Below are 18,901 nucleotides of genomic sequence, written 5' to 3' on the forward strand. Positions count from 1 at the left end.
TGCACCTCCTTTTAAATCTGCCCCGACTCTGTAATCCGGTGGCCATCATTTGCATATTGCCATCTCTTTTATTCTTTCAACTGACATGCACACCCGCCTCACCCATCCGTTGGCCATAAGAGTAAATACTCGTTAATCCCGAATTAAGCATCTATAAATTGACATATCTTTCATCCGATTGCCCACCGAGTAACTGATCATCTCAATCCGGAATTAAGCCTTTTAAATCGTCGACTAGTTTCAATCCGCGCACCATCACGACTTCAATGCGTCGGCAAGCAGTATTTAAAGCGCCTCTTTAATCCGGCGTTCTCTACATTGTCATCCTTTTAATCCGACGGTCTGAAATTTTAATGTCATATCGCTGTAACCGATGGCCTCTATATTCACAGACAACGTGTACAAAACCAGATAGAAAATATCTACACCAGACATGTTGTCGGGGCCAGAGGTTATAGGAAAGTACAGCTCAAATGCGAAGAATTGTTTATTGATCTTTGCATACACAATGTAATTCTTTTATCATCTGTGGGTTTTTTATTCACTTATTAACAACTAAACGTACATACTTATATAATTGTAAGTATTTCATAACAAAGACTACATAAAAGAATTGATTGATTGATTGATTGATTGATTGATTGATTGATTGATTGATTGATTGATTGATTGATTGTGCATGTATTTCACAGCTGATCTAAGTACATTAATTGTTTGGTGTGCTTGTTATTAAGACAGTTGGAGCTAGATTGAAATTCGCTAAAAGTGACACCTCTTAGTGTTCTTAAAGTGTACCCTGAACGAAATTATTTAGTTTAATATATTATTCGGTTTAGTAAAAAAACACGAATGCCGAAAACCGCATCAAAATCGGCCGACTCATTACCGAGTAATTGCGATTTTTCTCGAAAACACACCTGAAGCCCTAAGCCGATTGCCCTCTGACCTGTGACGTCACAGATTGAACAGGTTAGAAACAAACGTGAACACGTGCCTGCAATTAATGCGAATTAGACAACAAAAATGAATGTGCTGAATACATTTTTTGAGTTATATTTGTGAATTAGTTAATAACAAGTGCCACCGAAACCAGGGACATATAATTTTCTTTTATAACGGGCCATATATAACATGTAGCATCTCACTAATTTTCTCTCATAACGAGCCATATACAACATGTAACATCTTACTAATGTTCTATTATAACGGGCCAAAAACAACGTGTATCATCTTACTTATTTTCTATTATAACAGGTCGTATATAACATGTATATTTAAATATTTTTATATTTTAACGGGTCGTTGTAACATGTATGACATTTGAATAACGGGCCGTTTATAACGACTTACATCATATAGCCTTTATTATGAGGGCATGACCGGTTTGTTACATACAAATGTACCAGTATTGATTTCGGTTATAATACTTCTAGTAATAGAAGTTTAAAATGCAATTCATACACGATGTGAAATAAATGCTGAACATTTTGAATTATTAGCCAAAACAGCAATGAATACACTTGAATATACCGTTATTTGTGATTTTTGGATAATTGTCCGAAATTGATAAAACGTGTCCATGAAAGATTAGTAACTCCCAGACAAGATTCATAGAGTAAATTTTCAACATCATGGGTATATGTATGAGGTAACTTAGGTTATTATTCTATAGACAAACCTTTGAGATACGAATTTTTTTCGCTTGTAAGGAAAACCAGAGACCTATATACTATATAGGTCTCTGGGAAAACGAAACTCACTGAATTCCAAAAATAATGTGTTTGATTTCAACAACTTGAAAATGTATTCCCTATAGTATAAACGCAATTCTTCATAAAATTCAAGCTCAATTTACGTACAACCTATAAAAGCATATCTTCGGAACTTTTTTGAAGTGCATAGAAACCAAACGCGTGAACTCACAAGCAATTATCGGCTTGTGCCGATTAGAACACCAGAAATCACAGACACCTGTGGTGCAGTGACAGGTGTGACGAGCTTGTGGACCGTAATTTCACACCTGGTAATTGTGTAATTCTCCCAACACGTTTATACATCTTTTAAAAGTCCTTTTTTTAAGTGAAGATATGACTTGCGACACATGAATGGAAAGCAAAACCACAAGGATCTCGATCACTTCACGATAATGACACAATTAAAAAAATAATAACAAAAAATAAATAAAATTTGAAAAAATCATGCACGAAAATCATTGCGAGTTTATAGAGTTTTAGTATTAATTATGATTAGTCACGACGAACTAAATTGTATGTTTTTTATCATAAAAAACGGAGCTAAAATGATGTTTTTAATAAGTACCTATGTATGTACCTGTACAGAAAGTATCAATTATATTATAATTGTTGCGAATCACTTTTATATAATTTCACTGACAACGATCGTATATAAATTATATCTTTCTAAGGCATTGAATCGTCTGTAATCCATGAGACCATGACATGTACTGTAAAATAAGGGATAAAATCTGTATATGTAGAAGTTTGTTGTAGGCTTCAACACTGGAATTCATACGGGAGAGATTTAGTCTATTGTAGATCATGATGATTATAATATATTACTTTCTAAATTAAGTGTCCTTCATGACTAGATGCAGGTTTTGTATAGAATATAACGCATAAATTTACTGTACGTGTGTATCGTCTTTTCTCACAAACCAGAGTATCCAGAACTGTTGTATTGTTGGTATGTTTATTTGAATATTAATTTGCGAATAAAATGGCACATTATTTTATTTTAAAATGTTGATGCTGTGTTCCTTTCTTTAGTAATGAGTAAGAAATGGTAAACACATAACTAATATACATTTATTGGTGATTGACCGATTATTATACCAGTCTGTGTTAACCAAGCGGTCATTTTCAGAGTCAATTTCACTATTTTTTTTTTTTTTTTTTTAAAGCTCAAACTTATATTGTTGGATTCCGACTTCTTGTCGGCAATATTCGCCAAATTCAACAACCTCAAATCTCATGTCCATATCGTATTCAGGCATGTTTGTGTTGCTACTGTTCACACTGTCCTCTATGTTACTGGCCACCATATCAGTTACTCCGTTCAACATGTGACGTCATAGACCGAAGAGTTCCAAATCAGCGTGACTGATCATGACCGATACGCTGATTAGCAATCGACTGACAGGTGCAAATCGCGTACGTACTTCGATGTGCGATATCTCGGCACTCGGCCAACCGATTTTGATGCGGTTTGCGACACTCTTCTTCGGTGGTTACAAAGAATAACATATTTGAATATCGTTTTTCGTTCCGGGTACACTTTAATATATTCTAACCCCGTCGTTCCTAAAATGTGCTAATAGGTCTTTTTATATAACACGTAATCTGTATGAAATTTCCAGGTCCATGTCAGATTATATATTAACAACGTAATACAATAAAGTCAGAAAATATGATTAGATTAGCTTTTATTTCTAAAACACATATTTGTATATTGTATTACATCTAAAAGCAGAGACGTGTATATCAGATCTGCACGTCTCTGCTAAAAGATATCAGTACCCGGTATATGTGACACCTGCCTCAATGTGAAAGTAGAAATTGTAGGTGGTAGAGAATTTGTGTATCCCGAGCCGAGCCCGAGCCGAAGACCCGAGCCCGAGCTTTGGATATTTTCGTTTTTCTCCTTCATTACTGAATGGATTAAAGTGATTTTTTCTACAAAGATTTGATTTCAGGTTTTAAATCAATCCGTGTAAGTGGATTTTCTTAAAATGTATTTTAACGTCCTAAATCGACGATTTTCATTTTTTAGGGGGAGAATTTGTGTAGCCCGCAATCAAGCGTGACTATTCATGTTTTTTGCTGATTATTTCCGATACATGCTATTATTGAGAAATATTACTCGATACAAACAACAAGTAAATATAGCTGATTCTAAAAATATAAATTTCAACATATATCTAATGTGACTTGGTGTCAAATTTTGACATTTTTGTAACCGCGCCGACGATCAATGAACTCGCCGTGTTTACCGAGCTTTCACCGAGCCCGTGCTAAGGGCAGATAACTCTACCGATCCCGAGCTTTGTAGAACTTTTAGCCATTCTGGTATAAGAATGTTTCCGGGCTCTGCGACGAGGACGCAGTTCTACAAAGAGCCCATATCACTTAAATGATTTTAAATATATTTACCCATCTTTTCATTATTGTTGATCACATTAAATTATTTTTATCAACATATGTACTTTTGTATTTTTTTACGTAGAAAATAAAGTTTTCATTTGTGGTATAAACCAATTCACTGGTTTACTTTTTTTCTGTTACTAAAGCTATTTCTTTAAGTAAAAAAAATATTTTCATCAATGCATGATTTTAATACAACTACAGTACTATTTTCTTATTGTATTCTAGTTTGAATTTTCGAACATTTAGTACAATGCCAAACGAAACTGTCTCTTGAAAAATGAAACTCTGACTGATCACAAACACATATATTGTGAAACCACCTATCGCAAGCAGCGTCACAACTTACCATATCATCAAAAACATTAGAAATATGACATCCATCTGACTCACAATCGATAAAAATATCATAAGTTAAGGCTTGAGAAACTTTCTTTTTTCTGTATTTACTAAGTTTTTTCTTTGGAAATTTAGAAAACCTACCATTTGAAATACAATTTACTAGATGCTGTCTCATATAATCTATGTCGAATTCTATTTCTTCACTACCTTTAAACCCATTAAAACAAAACTCTACTAAATTAGCGATGGCAAAAACCCCACAGTCAACCCCATTTGTTTGCTGTTGTATGCTAGGTAAAATTGTTTTTAAGATTTTCCTATTTTCCCCGTATGATGAACTTACCTGCATTTCTAAGGACGCTGACAAATGATCTTTCTGCTTAGTTATACCTATAAAACTATCAAGAATATAAACTTCGTTACCACTTACCTCCTGTACTGATACTACCCAATGGTCCTCACCTGTATGATGGATTTGTGCTGCTGATGCTGTCGTCGGTTTCATTCGTAAAGCATAATCCCACTTACCGTTTCTCAAAACTGGAGCGTAGACTGTATCTTGCATACCGTTTATATTAGGAAATTGTTTCTTTAAAATGGCTACTGCTAACGACTTTTATGAATTATACTTATATATAATTACCTGCTTGCGGAATATTAGAGTCTGTAGTGGCGTTAACATTGTCATCACTTACCTCTTCGTCGGTTATCTCGTCGTGTACATCTGGCTCTATATCATTGATATTACTCTGAATTAAATCTAATATACCATCGGGATAACAAACCTTCTTTGAAAATACTTTATCATCTGGATCTAACTGTGTGCTCTTATGTATAGCTTTAAGTTTGAATGGACCTACTCCTATTAACCCCCTCTTGATTTTGTTACAATAGTAATTCTGGAGATAATAAAAAGACAAAACTGTACTATCTAACGGTAATTCTTTCCAATTATTTAAAGATTTAATTAAGCTATTAGTCCCCTCCACAATGTGTTATTTGTAATACCCATATACTTGTTACCTACACCTAGCTCCGATAGTACCCACCAACCTGAATATTTCTCTATATCTCCCTTAACACTAGAATTGAAATAGTCTACAAAAGGTTCGCTCCATTTCTCAGAGACCTTATCTAGCATAGTCAAAAAATCACTTTCACTATCACATCTCAAAAGTTGAAGAATATCTTCCATGTAAATAGATATATCGCTACTCCCCTTATGTTGATTCAACCAAAACCTGATATCTCTACGAATATGATTCCAACAAAAAACCAACTTGATATTTGGAAAAACTTCCTCTGAAGAATTTTTAATGGCTAATTAATGGTTAAATCACATTATACTTTGTTTTCATCACTCTACTTTGAATATTGTTTTTCTTTTGATGATTTGTGTAATTTGATATTTCAGTTAATAACTTTAAATGTGCGATAAATATACATATTTTATTTTTTTGTCTTAACAATAGCACTCAATTGGAATTAAGTTTAATCTCAAGCCAATTTTTTATGTTTTAATCACAATCAATTCACATATATCACTAAAGGCTTTACTAATGTACAGTCACAAAGCTCGAGATCGGTAGAGTTATCTGCCCTTAGCACGGGCTCGGTGAAAGCTCGGCAAACACGGCGAGTTCATTGATCGTCGGCGCGGTTACAAAAATGTCAAAATTTGACACCAAGTCACATTAGATATATGTTGAAATTTATATTTTTAGAATCAGCTATATTTACTTGTTGTTTGTATCGAGTAATATTTCTCAATAATAGCATGTATCGGAAATAATTAGCAAAAAACATGAATAGTCACGCTTGATTGCGGGCTACACAAATTCTCCCCCTAGAAAATGAAAATCGTCGATTTAGGACGTTAAAATACATTTTAAGAAAATCCACTTACACGGATTGATTTAAAACCCGAAATCAAATCTTTGTAGAAAAAATCACTTTAATCCATTCAGTAATGAAGGAGAAAAACGAAAATATCCAAAGCTCGGGCTCGGGTCTTCGGCTCGGGCTCGGCTCGGGATACACAAATTCTCTACCACCGAAATTGTATGATGGTAAAATCTAGAATGTTCCGAATTATATATGTTCCGAATAAATAGCTTCCGATGTGGGACATAACAACCTTGTAAGAAGAAAGAAGATGTCATCCTTGGTGTCTGAAGCTATACAGACAGAACTTGGTGGTACACATTAATCACATCAAAACCATTTTCTTTGTTTATTGTCCGATGTATCATTATTTAGAGAGAGTGGCGCCTCAGACTCTCTTTTGACACCCCGCTTTTCATTCGTCACCGTACAATTTTGTCTTTTCCTAATAGATTTCTAGTTGAGTTCTTCTTCTTTATTGATGAGACCTCCGTCAAAAATGACGATTACGGTCACTGGATGGTTGGATGCTGTTAAAAGAAAGAAGGAAAAAAAAAAAAAATGAGGGGATTTGGGTACAGTGAGAGGTTTTTTTTTTTTAATTTTTTTTTTTAGTGGAAAATATAAGATAAAAACATGAGGGTGTGTTTACGGTGTGTGTTTGAGATCATCAAGGGCTGCATTGTGTATATGTGCCTTGAAGATCTCTAGTGTAGTGCATTGTACTGCTGCCACCCGTCCTGTTTGACTTGGTCAAAGTAGTACACTTCAAATACTAAAGGAAAATCTGCAATAGGATGATAGAGAGAACAAGAGGCCGGCGGGGAGGAGGTTCCATTGTGTTATTGTGTGTGGGAAAAAGGAGTATTTGTATGTGTCATTGGTGGCAGATAGGTGTCTGAAGGTGTAGGGGTGTGTTTGCCTTGTCCTAGGGTCTGCTGAGTGCATGATGCCATGTGGGTCTATTGCGACATGATGGTGAATGATTTTGTATAATAGTATAAGTCTTCTGTTGTTGTTTTGGTAAAATATATTCACAAACTTTATCACCATCATTGATTATATTCATGCTCATCTTTGACATTTGAACTAAATTCTCCCAATGGCACTGTAGTCTGGAGAACAGTCAGTAAATATAAATGCATTGTCATTTTAGCACAAAATTAGATAGCAAGAGTTTTCTCTGGCCCTGTCATATAGTGAAAACAGTGAAAATTTCATACTTGACTTGACTTGACGCCATATTGCTAACTATTTAATTAATTACCCTAATCAGTGCGCGATGGAGCGAAAAGAAAAAAAAATACAACATTTTGATTTATTTTTATATATTTTACCGCTTATAGTATATAAATAATAAATTTTTGAATTGAATATAACAGGTTTTGGGAAATAATAAGCTTAGTTTTCTTAATTTTAACTATGTAAGAAGAAAAACACAATAATTGATATGTGACCTTTTCGGTCCATTGCGTTCCGATTCGGGTGGTTAGTCGTACTATCACTTACAAAATGGCGGGTCAACAGTATGAAATTTTGACTAGCGTAAAGCGAGGGTCTATACGGACGGAATAAAACACCTATGTGGGACTAAATGGGTGTTCTGGGGTAAATAAATATCTCATTTATCCATATATGTAAGGTAGGTGTTATGTCACTCCCGATTTTATTGTATTTGCACCAGATTCTTAGCGACACCAAACGGTGGCGGAGAATTACACGTTTTCATATAGTAGTGCGCTCTGGCCCTACACCAGACATAGTGACAGGGCCAGAAAAAAATCGGGCTAAAAATTAGATAACAGAAATGAACAGTTCTTGTGCAAATGTATACTAGTGTCACATAGGTTATTGGGCCATGTTAAAAAGATGGCACCCCTACTATATATACATGTATATACAAACGCATAAAAGAGCTTTATTTTCTATTTCAAATTATCCTACATTTGAGTAACTTATTTATCACTCAAAGTAGTAACTGTTATTAAAATACAGGGCAGCAGGACTATTACCCATATGCATGGTTGTGTCCAACCTGTTTAGGTAGTAGGCAGTACTGTACATGTAAGTACTGCAACACAGTTTTTTTACTACAAGGTACATGTCATATATATTAGCAAGAGTTTCTGGCCCTGACACCAGATTGGATATTTTGACAGATAGATGTTGGCATCAGACATCTAATTCATAAAGTACAAAATGAATTAAATGTATCTATCAAAATGTCCAACACCGGTGTCAGGGCCAGATTAAACTTGGGCTTACTACAATACTATGTGAACATAGTCGTATGTATGCATATATCTGTATACTTAAAAGTTTTTGTAGACATATCCACGTCCCTGTAAGATCTGAATACACAGATATACATACATGCAGCATACATGAGAACAAATCAGTCACATCGGGTCATAATAAATATATGTACAGTACAAATCAAAATCTGGATGATAACCCACTTACAAATTATATTTTTACATAGGTGGTGTATATCCATACAAACATATATTCTAATATACCTGCGTATACCGTATCCATAAAATGTCTTCTGGTATTTCCACTGTTCTTATTTATAAAATTTGATAATTTGAAAGGCCTATTTTATTATCGAAACAGCAAATATGTTATCTCACTTGCTTTAGACAAATGTGAATCACTTAATTAAGTTGCCTGTGAATTGTGATCACATGTATACAATGTAACCATGGTATATATTAAATCACAGACTTACATGAACTGCAGTTCAGGTTAATAATTATAAAATATTTATGTTCTAGCCATTGAACGGTGGCCAGATGATGTGCAGTTTTTTCAGCAATACCAAGGTATGTACAAAGTTCCTCCTTCTGCATGTAAATATAAGGATCACACAACGAACAAAAATTTACATTTTGTGGACACCATGTGCATACATCATACTGGTAATCACACCATACATACATCATACTGGTAATCACACCATAGATACATCATCCTGGTAATCACACCGTAAATACATCATAATGGTAATCACACCGTACATTCATCATACCGGTAATCACACCATACATACATCATAATGGTAATCACACCATACATACATCATACCGGTAATCACACCATACATACATCATACTGGTAATCACACCATACATACATCATAATGGTAATCACACCATACATACATCATACTGGTAATCACACCGTACATACATCATACTGGTAATCACATCATACATACATCATACTGGTAATCACACCATACATACATCATACTGGTAATCACACCGTACATACATCATACTGGTAATCACACCATACATACATCATACCGGTAATCACACCATACATACATCATACTGGTAATCACACCATACATACATCATACTGGTAATAACACCATACATACATCATACTGGTAATCACACCATACATACATCATACTGGTAATCACACCATACATACATCATACCGGTAATCACACCATACATACATCATACTGGTAATAACACCATACATACATCATACTGGTAATCCACATCCATAATACATCATACTGGTAATCACACAGACATACATCATAACTGGTAATCACACCATACATACATCATACCTGGTAATCACTACCATACATACATCATACCTGGTAATCACATCCATACACATCCATACTGGTTAATCACACCATACATACATCATACCTGGTAATCACACATACATACATCATACTGGTAATCACAACCGTACATATCATACCAGGTAATCACACCAGTACATACATCATACATGGTAATCACACCATCCATACATCATACTGGTAATCACACCCATACATACATCATACCATGGTAATCACATCAGTACATACATCATACTGGTTAATCACACCCAGTACATACATCATACTGGTAATCACACCGTAATACATCATACTGTATCACACATACATCATACTGGTAATCACACCATACATACATCATACTGGTAATCACACCGTACATACATCATACTGGTAATCACACCATACATACATCATACCGGTAATCACACCATACATACATCATACTGGTAATCACACCATACATACATCATACCGGTAATCACACCATACATACATCATACTGGTAATCACACCGTACATACATCATACTGGTAATCACATCATACATACATCATACCGGTAATCACACCGTACATACATCATACCGGTAATCACACCGTACATACATCATACCAGTAATCACACCGTACATACATCATACTGGTAATCACATCATACATACATCATACTGGTAATCACACCGTAATTACATCATACTGGTAATCACACCATACATACATCATACTGGTAATCACATCATACATACATCATACCGGTAATCACACCGTACATACATCATACCGGTAATCACACCATACATACATCATACCAGTAATCACACCGTACATACATCATACTGGTAATCACATCATACATACATCATACTGGTAATCACATCATACATACATCATACCGGTAATCACACCGTACATACATCATACCAGTAATCACACCGTACATACATCATACTGGTAATCACATCATACATACATCATACTGGTAATCACACCGTAATTACATCATACTGGTAATCACACCATACATACATCATCCTGGTAATCACACCATACATACATCATCCTGGTAATCACACTGTACATACATCATACCGGTAATCACACCATTCATACATCATACCGGTAATCACACCGTACATACATCATACTGGTAATCACACCATACATACATCATACTGGTAATCACATCATACATACATCATACTGGTAATCATACCATACATACATCATAATGGTAATCACACCATACATACATCATACCAGTAATCACACCATACATACATCATACCGGTAATCACACCATACATACATCATACTGGTAATCATACCATACATACATCATACTGGTAATCACACCATACATACATCATACTGGTAATCACACCATACATACATCATACTGGTAATCACACCGTACATACATCATACCGGTAATCACACCATACATACATCATACTGGTAATCACACCGTACATACATCATACTGGTAATCATACCATACATACATCATACCGGTAATCACACCATACATACATCATACTGGTAATCACACCGTACATACATCATACTGGTAATCATACCATACATACATCATACCGGTAACCGCACCATACATACATCATACTGGTAATCACACCATACATACATCATACTGGTAATCATACCATACATACATCATACCGGTAATCACACCATACATACATCATACTGGTAATCACACCGTACATACATCATACTGGTAATCATACCATACATACATCATACCGGTAACCGCACCATACATACATCATACTGGTAATCACACCATACATACATCATACTGTCACACCATACATACATCATACCAGTAATCACACCATACATACATCATACCGGTAATCACACCATGCATACATCAAAATGGTAATCACACCGTAAATACATCATACTGGTAATCACACCATACATACATCATACCGGTAATCACACGGTACATACATCATACTGGTAATCATACCATACATACATCATACCGGTAATTACACCATACATACATCATACTGGTAATCACACCATACATACATCATACCGGTAATCACACCATACATACTTCATACAGGTAATAACACCATAGATACATCATACCGGTAATCACACCGTACATACATCATACCGGTAATCACATCATGGATGGTATTCAAATGTATGCATGATGCCTTCATCTGAAACACCTGAACAATACAGTATTGATCACAATGTTACTGTGTGATTAAAAATACACATTTTGTGCAGTTTGGTACAATTGCTTGCAATCCGATTTAAATCAGCTGTTACATGACTCCGTTATTACATAGTTAACATAGCGATGGAACAATTGATTTTAATCAGATTGAATTGCTTGATTATATCACAATTGAAAACTCAATGGAAAAATTGTCTTCTTTTTGGATAGAATAGAGAATATAGCCATATCAATGATTAGATTTGACTAGGCCTAATCACTTGGGAGTTGTCATTGGCTCAGAGCTATAATTAAATTGATTTCAATTTTCAGAATATCACTTGCGGACTGGTTCATTGGTTACAGTTTTGCATTAATATTATCAATTTTATCAGCTGAACAGATCACACTCCCTGACCACGCTGCCTGCCTCAGTGTTAAAACCTTTCTCCATATGTGTGGATTAAACTACAGAGAGGAGCTGCGAACTAATGCAGAAGAAATGTCACCATCAGGTACATATACATACCAGTACTTGTTTATACTGTCTATATATGATCTAGTATTAAAGTAAATGTAAACTTTATTATTATTTTACAACAATTGCAAAACAAGTTATATTAACTTATATTAATCACGCTTATTGGCACGGATGGAAGTGTGCGAGGGCCGGGTCTTACTGTGGGAGGAAACCGGAATACCCGGGGAAAACCCACATGGTCGGGCAGGTGACCCCAAACCTTTTCACGTCCGATTGGGGAATCGAATCCTGGCTGCTTAGGTGAAAGGCAAGTGTGTTACCACTGTGCCACCCAACCACCCAGTATTAAAGTAATAGCGATGGTATGGTCCAATATAGGTTCTGGGTCCGTTACTAGATATACATGTAGATATATGATCAATCAAGTAATAGCGATGGAGTTCTGGATCCGACACAAAAAATAGATATATAGTCAATGAAGTAATAGCAATGGTATGGTCCAATATAGGTTCTTGATCCGATACAAAAAAAGACATATGATCAATGAAGTAATAGAAAGTAAGGATGAGTAACTTGTTGAATTTTTGAGGCAGTCCACTCCTTTATCAAAACACAAATAATTATATCACAAACGATCACATCACAGACACAGCACATGAAACATTTACACAAATCTGGTTTAACTACGAATAATAATCCATTTGGCCAGTTTAATGCCAAAGGCCTTTTGTAATAAGTCAGAAACCATCTTTGGGTGGTTTTCATATAGATATAAACAAAGTATCAACAAATGAAAAAATTATGACGTGGCTAATGCAAATTCTGTGGTCAATATGCTAGTTGATGTTTCTGTTCATCTCTGATGTAGGTTATTTGTTCCCTGATGTTGTTCCAAGCTGTGGTTTAGTTTTAGTTTATTCATCAATTATCGAATATTACATCAAGTATGGAAAGATACAATTATTATCGAAAAAAAAAGTTTAAAATCAAAAACTTTCATTGCTTGTATACTGTCTTAAATATGCAAATGTTTGAATCTTTGTTTTAGGGAAAGTGCCATTTGTAAAAGTTGGGCCATTTTTGACGTCAGAGTTTGAACCAATAGTAGCATTTGTTAATCAGAGGGTTAGTATTTCAACATTTCTAAATTATTTATGGAAAGGTGGAGTCAGATGTTAAACGGGTGTGGAATAGATCATATAGAAGTTTATTTACTCTTAAACTATTGTACTAATGATATGACATTTGCTTACAAATATTAGTTTAATAACTTCTACCTTTACTATACTTTTGTTTTATTTTTAGATATCAACATGATTTAGTCCAAATAATCAAATTATTTGTTACTAACAACCAAATCCATTAGGAAGGATAGTCATAGTGCCAGGTATACTAGCTGCCATCTCTATGGTTACGATTGTGACTTTGTAATGGTCACATGACAAATGGCATTTACAGTCTGATCAATGTCACTTCTCTAAGAAGCACCAAATTGTTATTGGGTGTGTATCCTGGTGGCTATTTAAAATTCTTTATAGAAATTTATTTTTATTTTTTCAGGGATTTAGCATAAGTGAACATTTGGACGATGCTCAGAGGTCAGATATGAAGGCGTACATGGCAATGGTGGATAACATACTTGTTAATGCAGAGGTAAAGTGATTTACCTTAGTATAAAGTACTGGTCAGCTCTTCATTTCTGCTCATGGTACCATATAAAGTACTGGTCAGCCTTTCATCTCCACTCATGGTACCATATAAAGTACTGGTCAGCTCTTCTAAAGTACTGGTCAGCTCTTCATCTCCACTCATGGTTCCATATAAAGTACTGGTCAGCCTTTCATCTCCACTCATGGTACCATATAAAGTACTGGTCAGCTCTTCATCTCCACTCATGGTACCATATAAAGTATTGGTCAGCCTTTCATCTCCACTCATGGTACCATATAAAGTACTGGTCAGCCTTTCATCTCCACTCATGGTACCATATAAAGTACTGGGTATCGTTTCACAAGGCTTTGTAACTTACGAACGTTCGTAAATATTTATGAAAAATTTTGCAAAACTTACGAAGTTCGTAAGTGCGTTTCACAAAGGTTTTCGTAACTTTTTTCATATCTTACGTCAAAATCGTACATTTTCCCGGTAAAAATATACCACTCTCTAACTTGGAGGTAAAAAAGGACGACACTTTTGAGGTGAAAATTGTACGCCGGTCCTAATCCTGAGTCACATACACAGACTAGGAACTTTATTTTGTTCTATCAAAACAACCGTTTTATTGATAGAAGATCAAATGTTTTATAAAATTCCAATTTAATATTGTTTATCATGTGGTAAAACAAACAGTAACAACGCAATTTTCACAGATTTTGCTCAATGTCCATCGATACACCTAATGTTCTTAAAATAGACTAACTATTGGCACAGTCTATGGATATGTGTACAATTAGTTTCATGACAATGTGCATTTTTCCGGCATCCCTCCTCGACATTCAAAACCCGGTTTCACCTCGAAACAATCGCTCACAAGACAAAATCGTTCTCTTATGCTAATTTGTGATTGAGTACGACATCATTTTTTGTTCAAAAGGGCATGCTTGCGCATGATTTTAAATTGTTTTCGTAAGTTATGACAGGGTGGACAGGGCGTAAAGTTACGCAAGATTTTTGCGTAACATACGAACGTTCGTAAGTTACGAAGTTTTGTGAAACGATACCCTGGTCAGTTTTCTATCTCAACTCATAGTAAACTGTACAATAAGTGTCTCCTTTTGGTAAGAATATAGAAGAAAAAACAAGCCCCTACATTCTGATAAAATACTGGTCAGCTGTTTATCTCCACTCATGGTAACTTGTTAAAGAACTGGCCAGCTGTTTATATATCCATTCATGGTAACTTGATAAAGTACTGGTCAGCTGTTTATATATCCACTCATGGTAACTTGATAAAGTACTGGTCAGCTGTTTATATATCCACTCATGGTAACTTGATAAAGTACTGGTCAGCTGTTTATATATCCACTCATGGTAACTTGATAAAGTACTGGTCAGCTGTTTATATATCCACTCATGGTAACTTGATAAAGTACTGGTCAGCTGTTTATATATCCACTCATGGTAACTTGATAAAATACTGGTCAGCTGTTTATCTCCACTCATGGTAACTTGATAAAGTACTGGTCAGCTGTTTATCTCCACTCATGGTAAGTTGATACAGTACTGGCCAGCTGTTTATCTCCACTCATGGTAACTTGATAAAATACTGGTCAGCTGTTTATCTCCACTCATGGTAACTTGATAAAGTACTGGCCAGCTGTTTATCTCCACTCATGGTAACTTGATAAAGTACTGACCAGCTGTTTATCTCCACTCATGGTAACTTGATAAAGTACTGGTCAGCTGTTTATCTCCACTCATGGTAACTTGATAAAGTACTGGTCAGCTGTTTATCTCCACTCATGTAACCATAAAGTATTGATCAGTATGTTTGAGCTCTGGCTGTATTATATAGTAACGGTCAGTCTTGCTTGACCTTGCCATATGACCTCTATAATGTTATTGTAGCACAACACTAATGGTGACATTGTGTGATACAATTTGATCCTTTACATATTTTGGGTGCTGCAACTTTGTTTTATTTGTCTGCGAAATCAGCTTTATTTCATTTGTCTGTGAAGTCAGCTTCGTTTTATTTGCCTATAATTTCATATGTATCTTTGGTGGATAATTCTTAAATATATTCTATTTTCAGCTTTACCTGAGTTGGATAATACCCGATGTTTTATATGAGGTATGTTTACTTTAATAACATACATGTTGATTTAGGTCAATTCTGATTCACAAAAATATTATTGATAGAGTTCCATACATATTTACTTAAAGCATTGAAAAACATGAAATATTTGTACTGTATCACTCTCCATTGTGAAATGCTTTGTCATGTGTACTTATCCTTCTTTATGATCATTTTATAAATCTCTAGGTAACTATACCTCGCTATGGTGTGGCACAGCCTCAGCCATTATCCTGGTTACTACCGCGACTAAAACAGCGAGATGTTAAGACGAGACTGAATAGTGTTGGCTGGGCAAAGAAGACATTTGATGAGGTACAGCATTTCTGTTGATGCACAGTAAAATACATTTACATAAAATATTGCCTTTTATTAGCTCGTCTCTTCGAAGAAGAGTGAGAGCTTATGTTGTCACTCCGGCGTCGGCGTTGGTGTTGGTTTTTCAAATGTTAAGTTTTTGGTGAAAGTGTTGAAAGGCATAGTAATTTTTGGTAACATGGTCCCTGTGGGGGTTAAACTTTCCCCTGCAGGAGTTAAACTAAAAGATTTTTTGGGAAAAAAACAGATTTTTGAAATTTTTTGGACTTATAGACAATTTTTGTGTTAAGTTTTTGGTGCAAGTGTTGAAAGATATTAATACATCACTTTATAATTGTACTAGGGTGTTGATAATTGGCAATAGAGTCCCTCTAGAGTTAAACTATTTCCTGCTGGAGTTAAACTAAAAGATATTTTTGGGGAAAAAACAGATTTTTCAATTTTTTGGACTTAAAAAGTAAATTGGATTATCTGGAGAAAACCCACTTGCTTGAGCAGGTTACCCAATACCCAAAAAACCTGACCAGGAATCAAGCCCTATGTAATCAAATTGTTAATTATAATACCTGCTTTGCTGTCCAATCACCATGTGTATTTAACATGTTACATTTAAAAGGTTTGATCATTTGTGTAACAAGAATGTACAGAATGTATCAGAAAGGTCTTTTTTGCTATGGAAACCATTATTAAGAAATGACTTGAAACCTTTTTATATTGCAGGTGTGTGATGAGGTCGTCACATGTTGTCAGGCGTTGTCTGACAGACTAGGGACAAATCCTTATTTCTTTGGGGAGCGGTAAGTAATTTACTATATCTGTTTTACACACTAGGAACTCTTGTCTTAGTGAAAGAAATTGAAGATTCAACCATTTTACGTACAAGCCAATTTTTCTTCTCGGTTTAAAAAGGGAGAAATTTTACTGTTTCATTTCTAGATGTTTGTGATATTTTGTTTTATAACAGACTATTGGAAATAAGTAAAATTGTACAATCTGAAAGGAAATATGGAGAGAAAATGAAAATAATTAATTTTGATTTTGTATTTGCAGGCCTACAGAATTGGACAGTCTAGTGTTTGGTCATCTCTTTACCATTATTACAACAGAACTTCCCGAAATGAGGATAGCTAACATTATAAGGCGATTTGAGACACTCACAAATTTTTGTACGAATGTGGACAAGTTATATAGAGACTTTTCTGCAAATATTTAATAGACTTAGTTGGATTATCAGTGACCTATTGAAGGCATGCTGTGTATAAAACATTTGGACTGTGGGCAGTATAAAGGACGTCCAAAGACAGATTATATTGTTGTTGATGCAATGAGGAACCTTGCCATAACCGTACAGTTCAGCCTTCTATACATTATATGTCCTACATGTACATGTGAGATATATTTTTTACATTGAATTAATAGTTCTGTGACAGTTATGGGTGTATTGTGAGCACATCATAAAACTTTGTATGGAATGACATAATATGTATCTTACCTGGTACATCGACATTACTTTACATAGAACTGCAAATTGATGTGAACTTGAAGTATGTTTTAATATTCAACAGTAATTGCAAAACAAATATTTTGTGCAACGATATTTCTTTTTTGTGTTGTTTTTTCTCTTAATTAGTCTGGAGGACAACAGCATTGTAGAAGCTCATAGTCAAATAATCCGCTGCCTTTGGGAAACATGATGTAAGGTGTCCCACAACTGGAAAGTGTCATAAAACAACTATTGTATTACGCACAAGGCAATAACTAGAACTGTCGCTAGGATAACTAATTCTCCCTGCTCCCAAATTCACCTTCATATTCCCACGCTGCCCCGGAAACTTTTTAATCGATACAAAAAGGGGGGAAATAACACCTAAAATCATTCAGCAAAGTTGCACAATTTCAGTGTACATGTGTACTGCATGCATAAGTTTTGATGAAAATTCTGTCTAAACATAGGAAAAGGGGAATAACTGTCATAAAATAAACAGATCCATACACTAGGCACTGGTGCACAACTTCAAAATCCAAACAGTTTCAAAGTCTGGATGAAAACACTTGGGAGTTGTCTTGTACAAAGTTCATTGGCAAAGGGGTTAATGTGTTGGTTCATGGATACTGACATATCA

At 35.0% G+C, this 18,901-nt stretch overlaps 1 protein-coding gene across 2 annotated transcripts; it reads left to right on the forward strand.

Annotated features, from left to right (window-relative positions):
* The first annotated feature begins 6,592 nt into the window (after positions 1–6,592).
* On the forward strand, positions 6,593–18,375 carry LOC117337154 (metaxin-2-like). 2 transcript variants are annotated; one of them, XM_033897995.1, is made up of 9 exons: positions 6,593–6,697; positions 9,164–9,211; positions 12,579–12,698; positions 13,713–13,789; positions 14,225–14,317; positions 16,419–16,457; positions 16,650–16,775; positions 17,499–17,575; positions 17,829–18,187. In XM_033897995.1, the coding sequence occupies exons 1-9, from the start codon at positions 6,658–6,660 to the stop codon at positions 17,989–17,991; spliced, it is 783 nt and encodes a 260-aa protein (XP_033753886.1). In that variant the 5' UTR covers positions 6,593–6,657; the 3' UTR covers positions 17,992–18,187. The 2 variants fall into 2 exon arrangements, with proteins under 2 accessions (XP_033753886.1, XP_033753885.1); XM_033897994.1 differs by having other exon boundaries at positions 6,601–6,700; positions 17,829–18,375.
* The last annotated feature ends 526 nt before the right edge of the window (positions 18,376–18,901 follow it).

Source organism: Pecten maximus, chromosome 11, assembly GCF_902652985.1.
Source record: "Pecten maximus chromosome 11, xPecMax1.1, whole genome shotgun sequence".
Taxonomy (NCBI): domain Eukaryota; kingdom Metazoa; phylum Mollusca; class Bivalvia; order Pectinida; family Pectinidae; genus Pecten; species Pecten maximus.